Source organism: Octopus bimaculoides, chromosome 2 (assembly GCF_046866305.1).
Source record: "Octopus bimaculoides isolate indiv1 chromosome 2, ASM4686630v1, whole genome shotgun sequence".
Taxonomy (NCBI): domain Eukaryota; kingdom Metazoa; phylum Mollusca; class Cephalopoda; order Octopoda; family Octopodidae; genus Octopus; species Octopus bimaculoides.
Window position 1 is genome coordinate 76,166,628 of NC_142929.1, and position 17,271 is coordinate 76,183,898.

Sequence of the window (17,271 nt, forward strand, 5' to 3'; positions counted from 1 at the left end):
TCCAGGCAAGGTTGTTTATGGAAAACCAGCAGTCGCCCATGCACACCGGCCTCCCCTCTCCACGCCACCAGTGTTATCCAAGGGAAAGGCAAAGGCTGATACAGCTTGGCACCAGTGATGTCGTCACTCATTTCTACAGATGAGTGAACTGGAGCAACATGAAATAAAGTGTCTTGCTCAAGAACACAACATGTAGCCTGGTCTGGGATTCGAACTCACAACCTCACGATTGTAAGCTCAACGCTCTAACCACTGACCCATGTGCCTTCACATTAATAATATATATATATATGTGTGTGTGTGTATGTAGTATGTATGTATATATGTCTGTAGTGTGTATACATGTCTATGTAGTGTGTATGTATATGCACGCGTGTGTGTGTGAACTTTCAGTTTCTGTCTACCAAATCTATTCACACAAGGCTTTGATCATCCTAGGATTGTAGAATATCCAAAGTGTCATGCAAACCATGTGATTCGGGAAGTGAACTCCTTAACCACTCAGTCATACCTAATTAACAAAAAAATTCATCAACTTTTTTTTTGCTTTTAATATCGTTGGGAAATCATTGTCACTGATGCATCCCTATCATCACCAAAGCTGGTTGTGGTGTTAACAGAGATTTCTATGGTTTTAGAAGTATTTCCCATATGCACATTGTTTGTATGTGCCATAACATTAAGCAACATGCCATATAGCATAGCAACTAACTCTTTGTAAGAATATATTTCTCGACTTGTTTTACATTTAAATTTGCAATTAAACACCTGTGAGAAAATAATCACTGCAACAGCTGAGCAATCATGAAGAATCGTGATTTCAACTAATTTGCAGCTAGAAGAAGGAATGATTTCTCAGTCAATACTTAAGAATAAGACCATCTGTGCTATAACACATAAAAAAATATAGGAATCAATTCATTCTGTTAAAACTGCTACAATTATTTAAGATTACCCTTTTGATAACCAACCCACTTGAAGCCATCCCTGTTTGTAAAGTCATTTAAATAAAATCTTTATTTAAAATGTGAAATGCCATGTTAATTTATGTTCCAATTGTCAGCTTATTAATGACAAACTTACTCTACTAAATTCCTCATTATTTTCAAAATTAATTGAAACCACAGCAGGGAATTTTAACAGAAATATGGTAACAAAAACGTTAAAGTGATCTGAATTAAAATCCTACAACAAAATTCCATTTTAAGGTTTTGTTCCAAACACCAGCTTCATGATGACAAAATTATTCTACTAAATTCTTTATTATTTTCAAAATTAATTGAAACAAAAGCAGTGTAGTTTTCAACAGGGTTAAATATAGCAAATTTCTTTGCATAAGAAATTCCAGTTAAAAAATAGAGCAACTGAAGTAGAATTGTGAATACCACTGACTCTGAACTACAAAGTGAAAACATAGATCATTATCATACATCCACTTTCCTTGTTGGCATGGATTGAGTGGGTCAGCATGGTCCAAGTCATTTCATATTTGGAATTACTGCTCAAGAGAATTTTCTCTCAAGACTAACTCCTGAGTGGGAGGTCTTCTCACATCTAGGTGAACCCTGAAAGTATGTGCTCTGTAGAAGTGAGTGGGGATAGAAGAAATCAGAGTGAGGATGTGTAGAGTTTTAAAGAGTGTATGGGGGAGTGAAGGTGAGGAATAAGTGAGAGGAAGGGTTGGGTAGGGTTGAAGGATGGGTGTAGTAAATAGTGGACAAGAAGTGGAGAAAAAAAGGGAGAGAAAGTAGCAGAATAATAATAAGGATACAGTAAACAGGAGAAGGATGAGAGATATGTGGTTCTGTAGGTTGCAGGAGTGTGTTGGGGAGAGGAACTAAGTATTGCAATACATTTAATCCAATGTATTGGCCTTTTCCACCTCATTATTTTATGTCTGGTATTAATTATACTTATCATCATCATGTAATAACTGTATTCTATGCTGGCATAGGATGGATGGTTCAACAGGAGCTGATGAACTGGAAGAATGTCGAGAGCCCCAATGTCTGTTACATATTTTTACATTTCTATCTTATAACACTTGTAGAGCTAGCTTTCTGTGATGATGTAAGTTGAAAAGTTTTACACATTCAGATATTTTGATAAATTATTATTGCCAAATAAATCTTTAAAATATCAGCATGTACTACTTTGTGTATATATGGTGTGTTTTCATGTTTCAACATACATTTGTGTGCATGCATATGTGTATGAGTGTCTACGAAGGTACCACTATTTTCATATTTGTCAATATTGTTTTTCTTGTACAGAGGAGCTGAAAGCAAACCAGCCAACTGGTGTCAATGCTGAAACTTGCAAGTATGTTATTTCTTTCTTTAAATCTGTTTTTCCTTCCTTGCAGCCTCTCTGTTACTCCTTCCTGAACACATTAAATATCTTGCATAACTCTAAGATAAACATTTTCTCCAATTATTCATTCCTATTTGTGTTCCCACTCCAATCAATAACTTGCAGCATTAACCACACTAACTTCATCCATCTACCTCTACTTTCCCAGTCTGTAAATCTGCATTTGAAAAAGTTATGGAAACTGGCCACTTTCATTGCAATAAAGAAAAGCAACTGCATCATTATATATAAATGAAAAGTTATTGTTTAAGAATTCTTTGGGTTATCTCATACTGAATTTAGAATGGTTGAGTTTATAGAATTTTGGGCAAGTGACTAAGAAGTTTGCATTTGGTTATTTTGTTATTAGTGTTTCACTGTATCCTTGGCCACAATATCATTATCAGCATTTAATGCCCCCCTTTTTCCATGCTGGTATAGGTTGGATGGTTCAATAAGAACCAGTGAGCCAGAGGTCTGCACTATGCTCTAGTGTCTGCTTTGGCATGGTTTTATGGTTGGATGCCTTTCCTAATGCCGACCACTTTATCGAGTGTACTGGGTGCTTTTTTCATGGTGCCAGCACCAGTAGCTCTCATCTACTACAAGTGATCTCACATTCATAACATAGCCAAAACTGAATCCCCAAAACTAATCTTCCTCTACAGAACCAGGAAATATTTCATCAAGCAAAATACCTCACTGTATTTAGTTGTATGCTGTCAACTTAATATGACAGTCCCCTGAAGGGAATAATACTACTGTTGGTTAGACCTAGGAAGCTGCACCGCTTCCTGTCGGCCTTGACACATTTCCTGTGTCCTTATGTTTACAAGGGGGAGACAAGCACCTCTACCCAGCTAAGCCTGCATTCAGAGACATGTTTCTGAGTCTTTGCTCGTCATCAGTCTGGAGTAGCATGACCCGCTAGTCGAAGATGCCTGTCAAGCTCTTGTAAACATAATAATTCTAGTGAAATACATTTACTGATTTCAAATTTAGAAGTAATACATTTCTAAATCTCTCAGATTTATGCATTTGTGATACAATGTAGTTGTATGCTGTCAACTTGTCTCCCTCTTGTAAACATAAGGACACAGGAAATGTGTCAAGGCCGACAGGAAGTGATGCAGCTTTCTAGGTCTAACCAACAGTCGTATTATTCCCTTCAGGGGACTGTCACATTAAGTTGACAGCATACAACTACTTCATCATATCACTACTGCATAAATCTCTCTGAGAGATTTAGAAATGTATTATTTCTCACTGTATTTGTTCTAAACTTTGCTTTCATCCTTTCAGAGTTGATAAAAAGAAAAATACCATTCCAAAACAATGGACTGGTGGAACTGTTATAATGTTGAGCTAGATATCTTGTGATATTTGTTCCAGTTCTTTATATACTGAGTTCAAATCCTACCATAAACCATTGGGGAGGTAAACTTATTCCCTCAACCGATACCTTCAGCAGAATTCATTCTAGTTTATTTGGAAGAACACGTCACATCCCATAGACCATTGGGGTGGTAAACTTATTCCCTCAACTGATACCTTCAGCAGAATTTATTCTAGTTTATTTGGAAGAACACGTCACATCCCATAGACCATTGGGGTGGTAAACTTATTCCCTCAACTGATACCTTCAGCAGAATTCATTCTAGTTTATTTAGAAGAACACATGTCACATCCAAGAGTTATTTGTTCCATCGAAGGTTGATGGATGGTTATTAATTTACTTAAATTTGAAAATATTCTTATTTTTCTGATAATCACAAAAGTCAACTGGAACAAAGTTTTATTTTATCATTACTGTTTAGTTGTAAATTCTGTCTGTAAAGTAAGGAATGGAACTAATTTTGATATTGTTTCTAAAACCAGCCAATCAATTAACCTATTTACATAGTTTTAAACAAAACTTTTCATAAATGAATAACTTTAAAAAAAAACAACGAACACTTGAAATGTCAGTGATTGGTGGTATTTCAAGCTACATACATAAAATTATATTGTTTTCCTTGTAGAGCTTGCAAAGATCAATGGGTGTTTGACCAAAAGGCATTTTTAAATGGCATTGATAAAGTACTTGGCCCAACAGCATTGCTTCAACTGAAAAATGCTGGTGTTGACATTGGAAACTATGCTCTTGAAATATCTGCTCAGCTGAAGTGAGTAAATCCATTATTACCTATTCCATTATCTCTGTTTAATTGTATGTAATACTTCTTTGTTGTACGTGTATGTACAATGTAAAACTAATGTAAGTTTTATTTTCTTGAATGAGACTAGCTCATCATCATCATTCAACATCCATGTTCCATGCTAACATGTGCTGGATGATTTGATAGGATCCAATGAGTCCAAAGATTGTATCAGGTTCCAGTGTTTGCTTTCATGTAGTTTCTATGGTTAGATGCCCTTCCTAACAGCAACTGTTTTACAGTGTTTACTGGGTGCTTTCCTCATGCTACTGGCACTAGTGAGGTTGCTATGCAGCTCAGATGACTACAAAACCTAAGGTGAGAGTGGCTTTATGCTAAGATATTAGGTTCAAAGTACAAAAGTAGGGAGAAGGGTGGAGCAGGTTCTTATTGTAGGGGAGGTCGATGGCTACTGACATTTAGTAGGAGAGAGTAATAATGAATCAGTGTAGCTGCAAAGAAATGATAGTGATGAGTTGTCTAGGCGGCACCTCAATATATGAGGTGAGTGGAAATTTGTCAGTGTTTTTGTCAAAAGCTTCATCTGGTTACTCAGAACTTACTTGAAAGTTGTTTTCAAGTCCTTGGCTGCTCATAGATTTATCAAAGTTCAATTTTGATGCTTACCACAGAATTGGGGAAGAAGTAATGATTTATAAGAGGGAGGAAAACTGGAAGTTTCTATGAGAATACTGACTAGATCTGGTGCAAATTCCCAGTCAACTAGTGTTATAGATGAAATCATAAACACTAAAAGACTGGCTTGGAAAACCTGGAAGAAAGTGGGTAGCAAAGAAAAATATCAAACAACTCAAAGAGAAGCTAGACTCCAGGTATATTTAGCAAGAGGAGAAGCAGAAAGAAAGAGGTTTTCACATGTTCTGTATCAGAGGTATGAGCTGTTTGAGTTTGCTAGGTGGTATATTAGAGAGAATTGAGATGTTGTGAGAAAGGTGTACAGAATGATAACACCACATTTGTTCTTACTGACAATGAAAAGAAACAGGCAAGGGAGCATGACTATGTGGAGAATACATGGACGGGTAGAGTCTAACCCCAAAAGACTCTACAAAATAACCAGACAATAAAGTTGTCAGCAGTGTGGTAGATAGATGGATTAAGGATGTAAAGGTAGTAAAGCAGTTGGTTCATTAGAGTTAGTTGTTGATATGTTTAACCCTGTAGCATTCAGATTACTCTGTCAAATGTAATACTTATTTATTTGCATTGTTTCGACTTAATTGTGCATTATCTTGAAACTTTGAGATTTCAATGATGTGATTATTTATTTTCAGAATAATATTGTAGGGTAGGTGTGAGAAGCTGGATCTGGGCAGTTTAAACATAAAACAGGCAGAATAATTGAGCTGGATATGACCGGTTTCAATGCTAAAGGGTTAAAATATCTGGTGCAGTAGGGCACTGGCTAATCACTTATATAGCCAGTCAGCTAATACAAAGAGGTGCCATACCCAGTGACTGAAATAGCAGTATAATCACAAACAACTGGAAGGACAAAGGAGATGCTTGAGAGAGGAAATTATAGAGATATCAGATTGTTGGATTGGGCTATGAAAATCATAGAAAGGTCTTCATTGATGTCTTGACTTCCACTTTTCCATGCTTGCATGGTTAGATGGAATTTGCTGAGGCAGATTTTCTATGGCTGGATGCCCTTCCAGTTACCAACCCTTATGTTTCCTCATGTCCTGACATGTTTTCATAGAAGATTGGAAATGAACAACATAATCTATATGATGGTGGCACTAGTTTACAACAATCACATGATATCAAGATAATGGGATACAAACACACATGCACACATCCCATTTACTCATACATGCATGCACATACACATGCCAGGTTCTGTGTACCAAATCCACTTACAAACTTTTGGTTGGTCTGGAGCTAGAGTAGAAAACACTTGGCTAAGGTGCCATGCATTAGGACTGAACCTAAAACCACATGGTTGGGAAACAAACTTCTTAACTACACAGTCTCGCCTGCACCTTAAAGAATTATTGCAAAATTGATTAAAAAGAGGAGTAACCTGGATGTGATGTAGTTCTACTTTAACCAGGAGATTATTGGAGAAAAAGTACTTAACTAGAGTAACTAGGAGTAAGTCCTTATATTTAGCAATTGTCAACCTGGCTAGTAACGGTAGAGGGTCATGGGTTAGAGACACTAATGGCAGCTCTAAATATTTGCAGGAAAGGAAGAAAGCAAGTGATGGGTAATCAGTAATATTGCCTATGTACATATTTATGAGTGTGTGTGTATGTATAGGCACAGGAGTGACTGTGTGGTAGGTAGCTTGCTTACCAACCACATGGTTACGGGTTCAGTCCCACTGTATGGCACCTTGGGAAAGTGTCTTCTACTTTAGCCTCGGGCTGACCAAAGCCATGTGAGTGGATTTGGCAGACGGAAACTGAAAGAAGCCCATCATATATGTGTGTGTTTGTGTTTGTTCCCCCAACATCGCTTGACAACTGATGTTGGTGTGTTTATATCCTCGTAACTTAGTAGTTCAGCAAAAGAACTGATAGAATAAGTACTAGGTTTACAAAGAATAAGTCCTGGGGTCGATTTGCTTGACCAAAGGCAGTTCTCCAGCATTGCCGCAGTCAAATAACTGAAACAAATAAAAGAATATATATATATATATATATATATATGTATATATATATATATATATATATATATATCTGGCATTGCTTGAAAGTTTAAAGAATGTTAAAGGAAATGTATTCTGATAAAAAAAATATTTTCAGTAAAATTCTATCAGATGACATGAGTATAAACAAAGTTATTAAAGCAAATCCTGAAAACAGTCACAGTTTAATTTTGTAGAACTTCTAAATATACAATGTTTTTAGCGTGTTCTTTAATTGGTGTATAAAGAAAAAGAGTTTTAGGACTTCCAACTTGCAAACATCTTGCATGAGAGAAGCAAGGAGAAGCAAGGTTAAGTCCAACAAGGTTGAGAGATTGTGCTTGAGATTTGTTTATGGACATAGCAAAACTTAGTCTCCTGGGAAACTGGAGCCGTTTAAATTCATTGGGGAAGTCAGATGGGATTAACGGGATCCATGGAATGAAGACATTGTCGCCCTTATATTTCCCAAGAGAAATGAATTTTGGCAGTAAGGACTAAACTTCTTCTTTCTTTATCACAATTAAAAAGTATTTATCTTTACTTTAAAAAAAAAGAGGTGGGGTCGTAGGTGTATGACGGAGAATTATTCAATATCGTGTTTGCTTCTATCAGAATTGTTTACTTTTAAAGCGAAAAAACAAAACTGATGTATATGACAAGTATGTAAAACATATTTCTGTTTTTGAAAAAAGTTTAAAATTTAGTGCCCCCCACTCTCCCTGAACCTTCCCCAAGTAATGAAAAACCTTCATGCTGAATTTAGTACAGATTGATCCAGCGGTTTGGCCATGCAGAACAATAGGCCATATGGTTAGGGGGAATTTGTAGATTCGATTTCGAATATGAAGTAGGACCAATATCCAAGTAGAAGTAGTCACACTAGATTTAAATATGAAATATCAAGTGTACTTTAGCTAATTTTAGTAGGTCCATCCCACAAACAATTATTTGAATAACTCTTGTCAGTATCTCTAATTTATGTCACGGGAATATTGAACTTCAAACAGAACCTTCCCTGAATAAGGAAAAACCTTCATGCTAAATTTGGTACAGATTGTTCCAGCAGTTTGGCTGTGCATAAAAGTAACACACACACCCACACGATTTTATACATATAGATATATACACACACATACACACACATGTTCACACACACACACATGTTCACACACACACACACACATGTTCACACACACACACACACTCTGTTGTGTCTCGTTGGAATACTTTTTTTGTTTTGGGTCTACTTGCAAAAATTCTGTTTGCCTTCTTTTCCTAGTCGCTGTACTTGTTGGTTTGATTATTTCTTGGGGTATCAGAATGTCAAAAATGTCATAAAGAAGAAATTCCATTGGCTCTTCATGTCTTATTCTTTCTTCTGTAGACCTTTTTTTTTTAGTTGGTTTAGTTGTCTCTTGTGTTTCCATGTATGACCTTTTACCACATATGTTATTTTTCCTAAATGTTTACTTATACCTTCTTCCCAACTTTCCTTTCCATTTCTGTATATTTTAAAACAAAACCTTGTCACCAATTTTGAAGTATTTCATCTTATTTTCGGTGTTTCTCTCCATTTTTTTTCTTTTCTTCCTGGTAGTAATTTGTCAAGCAGTGACCTGACTTTCATGGTGACATACTTGATGTAGTGTTGGGGTTAGGTGTTATTCAGTAGGCACTTAAGAATTGCGTCAATGCAGTATCAGCTAGTAGTTCATTTCTAGATTTTTTCAGTGCCCTCTTAAGTGTGTCTATGAAATGTTCCGCTAGTCCATTCGATCTCGGATGGTATGGCAGAGTAGTAATATGCTCCATTGCATGCATTTTACAAAAGTTTTTAACTTCCTTTGACATGAACTGTATTCTATTATTGAACACTATAGTGTCTGGGATACCATATCACGCAAAAGGTTTGTCCAGAAATTCCATCATTACTTTGGGGGTTGGCTTCTTACATTTACATATTTCCAGTCATTTCATGTAACTATCCATGATTATTAGATAATACTCTCCATTTAACGGTCCAGCAAAGTCTATGTGTAATCTTGACCAAGGTATGTTAGTGTTGGGCCAAGGTTGAATTTTTATAGGTTGAATTGTTACTTCTTCTAAAGTGATAGGTAGTTTGTCTACTATGTTGCAGAATATATTTTTTATTTCGATTTCGGCTGTTAATGCCACTATTACTGTGTCCTCTAATTGTTTGTTGTATTTAGGAATCAATCTTGACAGCCCATCCATGTGTCCTAAGTTTTTCAATGGTAGAAATTCCATCTTAAAATCATAATTTAGCAAGATCGTCCCCCAGCACTGCGATTGGTTGACTGTATGTGTGGGGATACCCTTTTTGATCTGTAAATTGATAACAATGGGCAGTGATCTGTTTGCGGACTGAATTTCCTTTCATGTATGAATTATTGAACTTTTTCACTGCAAAAATAATGGTTAGTGCCACCTTCTCAATTTGGCTGTAGTTTTTTTCAGCCGCCAACTATGAAAGTGAAGCATGAGCGATGAGGTTTTATGCTACCATTTTCATACTTGTGTAAAATACTGCCCCTATACCACTTTTACTAGCATCTGATGCTACTACTATTTTTAATTTTGGATCAAAGTGTGATAATGACAGTTCCAATGTTAAAACTTTAAAAATTTCTTTGAATGTTTTTTTTGACACCTGTCTGGCCAATACCATTTTACACCTTTTCTCCATAGGTTGTTTAGGGGTGTTCTTAGCTCATGCATGTTTGGTATGTATGTTTGATAATAGTTTTTAATACTTGTAATGTGATATTTTCCAGGGTAGGCATATTTTTTATTGCCGTCAATCTTGAAGGATCTGACCTGCGACCATTTCTGGCATGAAAATTTTGCATTTTTCCTTGCTAAGATTGAATCCATACTCCTTTATCTTCTCAAAAACCATTTTAACATGTTCCTCATACTGGCCTCTAGACTCACTTTTTATGAGTATGTCATCCAAATATGGTATAGCGAAATATGTATCTGCAAGCATTGTGCCCATCACCTATTGGAAAATACTAGGTGCCACCTTTATCCTGAAAGGAAGTCAATTGAATTTATATAAACCTTTATGAGTGTTTATTGTTAATAATTTCTAACATTCTTCCTCAACCTGTAACTGTAAATATGTCTTTGACAAGTCTAATTTTGAGAAAAATTTTCCTCCATTGAGTTTCACAAAATTTCCTCTGAGCTTGGTTGTCCTTAAACATTTGTTCAAACCTGTTGAAAAGTCTGCACATACTCATATTTTGTTATTATAGTTGGTGCTGCCCATTCTGAATAATCAACTTTTTCTATAACTCCCAGCTTTTCTAGCCTATCTAATTCCTTGCTGACTTGATTCATTGCCGCAAAAGGCACAACTCGCTTCGGTTTAAACACCGGTATGACGTTTTCTTTTACTTGAAATCTTACTTTTGTTTTGGTGCATCAACAATTCTATCCAGTCTGTGCCAAAAAGGTTTGTCGTATTTTTTGATACAAAAACTTTAGCCTTCAAAGTTTTTCCAAGAAATGTTACCTCACTGATCATTTCGCCCAAAAATTGTAATTGTTTTCCTGAGATGCTTCTCGCCATTTTCACAGTTTTTAATGTAGGCCTTCCTATTTTTTCCATGTATCCTCATTAATTATTATGATATCACTACCTGTGTCCAACTGTAGTCTCATATTCACTTTATTTATTTTTATAGACAAATTTTCTTTTTTGTGCCTCGTTTTGCGTTTGTGTTGACTGCTTTTTTTCTCGAATTTTTTTCATTCAAACTTTTTGTTTCACCCAACAATGTGAATGCTTATGTCCAATTTTCCCACATCCAAAACATTTTAGATTCTTGAAAGGAGTTTCTTTTCAAATGTATTTCTCCATATCCATAACATGGTTTTAGTTTTGACTGTTGTTTTTCTTTTTTGTGTATCTGTTACCGGTCGACATGTATGTATATTTGAATAATCTTTTTCAATTTTTTTCTGCATCCTGTTGTAGATTTATAATCCTTTGACATTCTTCAGCCACTATTTATAGGGTTAGTTTTGAATCTTGTTCAAGCTTTGTCAATGTTCGAGCCCTTGTCTCTGCAGCTTTACTTGCCATTAATCCTTGTACAAAATTTAAACTTTTAAACACATCTGGGCTTAATTCATTGAGTTTAAATTTTTCACATCCTCTATTTATGATTCCGACACACGTAACGAAATCTTCCATTTCTTTTTTTTTTCAAATTCAAACACTCCCAGTGAATATTAAATAGGGAACTTCTTTCCCTGAATATTTTAGATAATAGCTTAATTGTTTCCTTGAAACAAATTTTGGATGGTTTTCTTGGCAAGATGTAATTACAAAACTTTTCATGTTCTGCTGGTGTTAATTTCCTTAAAAGAAGATGTACCTTCTTTTTGTCTGTCCAGCTTTTATACTCTTCTTTGAAGATTCCTTCATACCTTTTGAAGTATGAAGTATCTTCCGGATTATACGTGAATTCTTCAATTGAATTAACAACTGCATCTGCTGAAAACGAACCTGAAGAATTTTTTTACTACAACAATAATTCCAACAACTGTTGAATTTGTTATTGTTGTAGTTGCTGTTGTACCTGTTCTTGCTGTTTCTGTTGTTCTTGTTGTTACTGCTGTAGTTGTCGTTGCAAATGAACTATGGAAGCTAATAGGTCTTCCATGCTAAGAACATCCACCATGAACTTCGAATGTCTCATCACCACTGTTGTGTCTTGTTGACACTATTTATGTCCCTCTGTGAATTCACTGTATATGCCACTTTATAACACGGTCTTATAACCAAGTTATAACAATACAAATATCAATCAGAAACAACACATAATAAACAATATCTCTTCTCAACGACTTCTATGACTATCTTCACAAAGTGCCTGCATACACCACACTGTCTCTCACTAACAGTGTGCATGCGACTTTATACGGTTTAGGACAGTTGATTTGCTGTTCCACGGGAGTGTCACGATTTCACCATAGCACACACATACACACACACAAATATATACGAGAGAGTGCTGAAAAATTCCTGGCTTTGGACAAAAGAAAATACAGGAGGATCAGTTAATTATGATTTTGTTGAACATATTCTCCCTCTCAGATTCACACACTTATTGCAGCAGCCCTTCAATTTTTCTAGGCCCTGTGAAAGAACATGGAAGGTAGGGCATGATACCCTTAAAGCCAGGAACTTTCAGTACCCCTTTGTATGTGTGTGTGTGTGTGTGTGTATATATGTATGTATATGTGTGTGTTTATATATGTATGTATGTATACATGTGTGTGTGTATATATATATGTATGTATGTATGTATACATGTGTGTGTGTATATATATATGTATGTATGTATGTGTAGGTATGTATACATATGTGTGTGTATGTATATATATATATTTATTAGCAACAGGGGCAGTATTAATAACATGAGGTAATATTTATTCTCACTTAAATGTGGATGTTCTGTTAGAACAAACTATACTGCAGTAGTTGCCATGAGAGAAACACTTATATTGTTTTTTGGTGCAAAATACACTCTTGTTTATATAGCAAGCAGGGAGACAAATCCCTGCCACCTCCACTGCTGATTTCAATCTTCCTTGGCCTTGTCAATGATGGACAATATACAGGGTTATTCAAAAAGAAAGAGCAGACTTTAATTTTATTTTTAAAACAAATGGTAAGAGACACAAACACATTCTACATATTTCTTGATAGGGGAAGGTTTAAAGTTTATTTTAAGGTAGTATACACTCATCATGAGCACCATGTGTTGTTCGGCAAACATCGAAACATCAAAACCCTTTTCTGTGAAATTTTTATGCCATTCGTAAATTTGCTTGTGACGAGGTGGATTTTTATTGAATTGGCGGTGAAATTCATGTTGCACTTGCACAATCGATTTGCATTTCTCAAACTGCAGCACGCAAAAAGACTTTTCTTGTGGCGTCGGCATTTTCTAAGAAATTACACAAATGAAAATTATACAACTTTAAATAAAACGAACAAAAGGAAACATTAAAGGAAAATTAAAATATTATTTTATTCAATTGATCGTGTTAAACCTTCCCCTATCAAGAAATATGTAGAATGTGTTTGTGTCTCTTACTGTTTGTTTTAAAAATAAATCTGAAACCTGCTCTTTCTTTTTGAATAACCCTGTATATATTGGGTGCATGTATGTACATATCTGCCTTCTCATCATCATTTAATGTCTGTCTTCCATGTTGGCATGAGTTGGGCAGTTTGAAAGGATCTGATGTGTATATAAAATATATCTGTGTTTGTATGTGTGTGTATTCACACAATATGACTGCACCGGAAAACAGTTGGTGGGGGAATTGTCTGAATTCCAAATTCTATTGAAATTTCTTCCTGAGAAATCAGATCCTTACATTACTGATTTTAAAAATCATAACCACATCTAAGAAAAAAAAAAAAAAAAGAAAGAAATTACACCTATCAATATTTGGTTCTGAAAATTGTTTGTATTGGCTGGCCGTTGATTGGTTTCTTCTGTATTTATCTAAAACAATTATTATTTAGCTACACTATAAGAAACTAAATGTAAACTGTTTCAGAGTTCTTGCTCCTTCACCTTTCCTGTTTGTTTGTATCTCATGAAAACTATATTCATATAATTATTTCTTTATTGCCTACAGGGGGCTAAACATAGAGGGGACAAATAAGGACAGACAAAGGGATTGAGTTGAGTACATTGATCCCAGTGCATAACTGGTACTTATTTAATTGACCCTAAAGGATGAAAGGCAAAGTCGACCTTGGCGGAATTTGAACTCAGAATGTAACGGCAGACGAAATACCGCTAAGCATTTCGCCTGACATGCTAACCATTCTGCCAGCTCACCGCCCTAATATATTCATATCATAGAAATAAGTGTGTTCTGATTTAGACATAAAACCAGCAGTTTTGAGTGCATGAGGATAGTTGATGCTGTCAATCCCAATACTTAACTGGTATTTTATGTTATTGATCCCAGTTGGATGAGAAGCAAGTTGACTTGGGTTAGATTTGAGCTTGGAATGTAAAGAATCAGAATAAATGCTGCAAAGAATTTTTACTGATGCTGTCATGAATCTGTGAGCTCATTACCCTAAATGCAATAGGAATAATGACATTTAAAAGTTATTGTTAAAAATTTAGCCCTAATTGCTAGCATTTCATTGAAGGTTTTCTGCTGGTTTACTGTCCTGGGTTGATCCCTTTTTTTTATTGACCTCAAAGGATGCAAGACCATTATACTGCAATAAAGTACTGATATTTATAAACACAGAGGCAGACATGAATATATCCATGTACTGAATAAAGCAAGGTCTGGTGCCATGAAAAAACAGTACCCAGTCTACTTTTTAATGTGGTTAGCATTAGGAAAGGCATCCAACTAAAGAAAAAGTGTGCCAAAACACATTTGAGCTCAGTGCACTCCTCTGGTTTATCAGATTCTGTTGAACCATGTTAGCATAGAACACAGATGTCAAATGGTGTTGACGATGATCATGATCATGTTTGCCACTACCCAAACTTAATTAAATTAGGTCAATACATTCTTGATATGTAATTTATTGAACTTCAAGAATTAAAAAATTCAAGTCAGTCTTTGCAATTTCAACTCCAAACATAGAAGCTGGAAACCAAACTCTGTTAGGCATGAAACTAAGAATGCTTTGGCACTCAATAGGCACTTATAGTAACATATTTAATCCTTTTGATACCAACTAAGCACAACCTTAATTCTGTGATACATACTTTGTTTTAAAGTGGTCTAAAGGAAAACCTCCCATCAAAATTTCATGTTAATTTATGTTCCAAACATCAGCTTCATGATGATGATGATGATGATGATGATGATCATCATCATCATCATCATTTAGCATCCATTTTTCATGTTGGTATGGGTTAGCAGGTTTGATTGTAACTGGTAAGCCAGAGAGCGGCAGCAGGTTCTAGTCTGTTTTGTCTGGTCTCTACTACTGAATGCCCTTCCTAACACCAACCACTCTGCACAGTGTAGTGGGTTCCTTTTATGTGTCACCACTAAAATCTCAAAGCTATGAGATGATGCATGGTTAATTCAAAACATAAATAAATAAACATTACATTTGATAGAGTAATCTGAATGTTGAAGGGTTAAATTAGAAAGTAAACAGAACTGCTTTTACTGAAATGAAAAATTATTTTACCAAATTCTTTATTATTGCCAAAATTAAATGGTTACAAAGAGTTTAAGATCTATGAAGGGAGTCATGAGTTTAGTGAAAGTGTAACTTGAATGGTAACATCCATTACTATTGGGAATCTGGTTGTAAAAGATTCAATTTAACTCTTTCATTTACAGTATTTCTAAGGTAAACACTGTGTGCTTAAATCAATTTGGGAAATAATCAAGAATTTGGAGAGATTTAGTAAAATCAGTCCTTTTGTTTCCATTAATACAATCGCATTTCAAACAAAACTTTAATAAAAAGGTTATTGCAGAAAATTATAACAGAAGGGTCTAATTTACATATGAATACTTCAGAATGAGGTTTTGTATTGTGATACAGTAAGTAGGTAAGAAGGGGCAGTTTTGGGTAGGTTTAACTATAAAAATTTTGAGATTAATTTATTGGATATTTGAAAAGATTAATATAACTTTTTCTGCATTTTTTTCTTTTTTTCTTCCTCACTAGGAATAGCCAGATGCAAAATAATGAAGCTCAATCAAATCTGCTATCAAAGACTATATCTGTTTCTCAACCTGCTGTTAAAGAGGCTGCAGTTCCAGCTGAAACTGGCCAAAATGCAGGAGCAGCTGGAGGTAATACTATTTTAGGTATGAATTCTGCAAACAATGTTAATCAGGGTACTAATTCTCCTAATCAAAATATGATAGCTAATTCAGCCAATAACAAGGAAGTAATTGCTGCTCCCAACCCTAATGATAATAAAGCAGGTGGGGTTGAAAATCAAGTAGCTGGTGCTCCTCCTATTAATAAAGATGCTGCTGGTGGAAATACAGGAGCTGCTGTTCCTCCTGCCAATAACAATGTTAGTGGAAATCCAGGAGCTGTTGTCCTTCCTGCCAATAATGCAGTTGTTGGTGGAAATCCAGGAGCTGGTGCTCCTCCTGCCAATAACGATGTTGCTGGCGGAAATCCAGGAGCTGTTGTCCCTCCTGCTAATAATGATATTGCTGGTGAAAATCCAGTTGCTGGTGTTCCTCCTGCCAATAATGATGTTGCTGGTGGAAATCAAGGAGCTGGTGTCCCTCCTGCCATCAATAATGATGGTGGTGCTCCAGCCATTCAAGATATTGGCACTGGAGATCCAAAAAATATTCTTCCACAGAACAATGATGCTGCTATAGAAAATCCAGGAGCTGTTATTCCTCTTCTCAATAATAATAATGAAGGTGGTGATGTTGGTGCTGGTAACAGTCTAGATGGTGCACTTGGTATGGCTGAAAAGTTGAAAGAACAAGATGTTACTGGTGGCAAGCTCATTCCTACAGAATCCTCCCATGTCAATGGCATGCCTGCTGGAGCTGCATTTAATGACAATTTTATCAACCAACCTAAAATAGAATCTAAGGAACCTAAGACTGGTTTATTGGACATACTTAAAAATAACAATATTTTATTTGAAAACCAATACAAAACTGCTCCGAGCATCAACAATCCTAATCTACTTGCTGCACAGGATGGTAAGTTTTGATTTTGTATTTTAGTAATAAAGCATGGGAAGTTGTTTAAGCATTCATTTTTTCAGTGTATTTTTAAAATATATTTTCACTTGAACTTCTTTTTTTAATGGAAAAAACTTTTCAAACTGTTTATAGCTTCATTGATTTTTAATTTCACAAGACATTTCAACCAATTTATTTTAGGCTCTCCTGTTGGTGTTTCTATCAGATTTTATTTTAGTGTTTTACATCTATTTATCCATGTTACAATTTTTGCAATTTTTGCAAATTTTGAAATTTGTATTTTTTCACACTGTTGGAGCAAGTTTTTCTAGGTGATTATTC

At 35.4% G+C, this 17,271-nt stretch overlaps 1 protein-coding gene across 2 annotated transcripts in view; it reads left to right on the plus strand.

The window, feature by feature from the left end:
• Positions 1–17,271, plus strand: part of LOC106875359 (uncharacterized) — a 100,537-nt gene that overhangs the window by 39,678 nt on the left and 43,588 nt on the right. For both annotated transcript variants that reach the window (XM_014923451.3, XM_014923452.3), the window contains exons 3-5: positions 2,274–2,322; positions 4,374–4,517; positions 15,935–16,947. In XM_014923451.3, the coding sequence (XP_014778937.2) occupies positions 2,274–2,322; positions 4,374–4,517; positions 15,935–16,947 (1,206 nt within the window). The remainder of the gene's footprint in view (positions 1–2,273; positions 2,323–4,373; positions 4,518–15,934; positions 16,948–17,271) is intronic.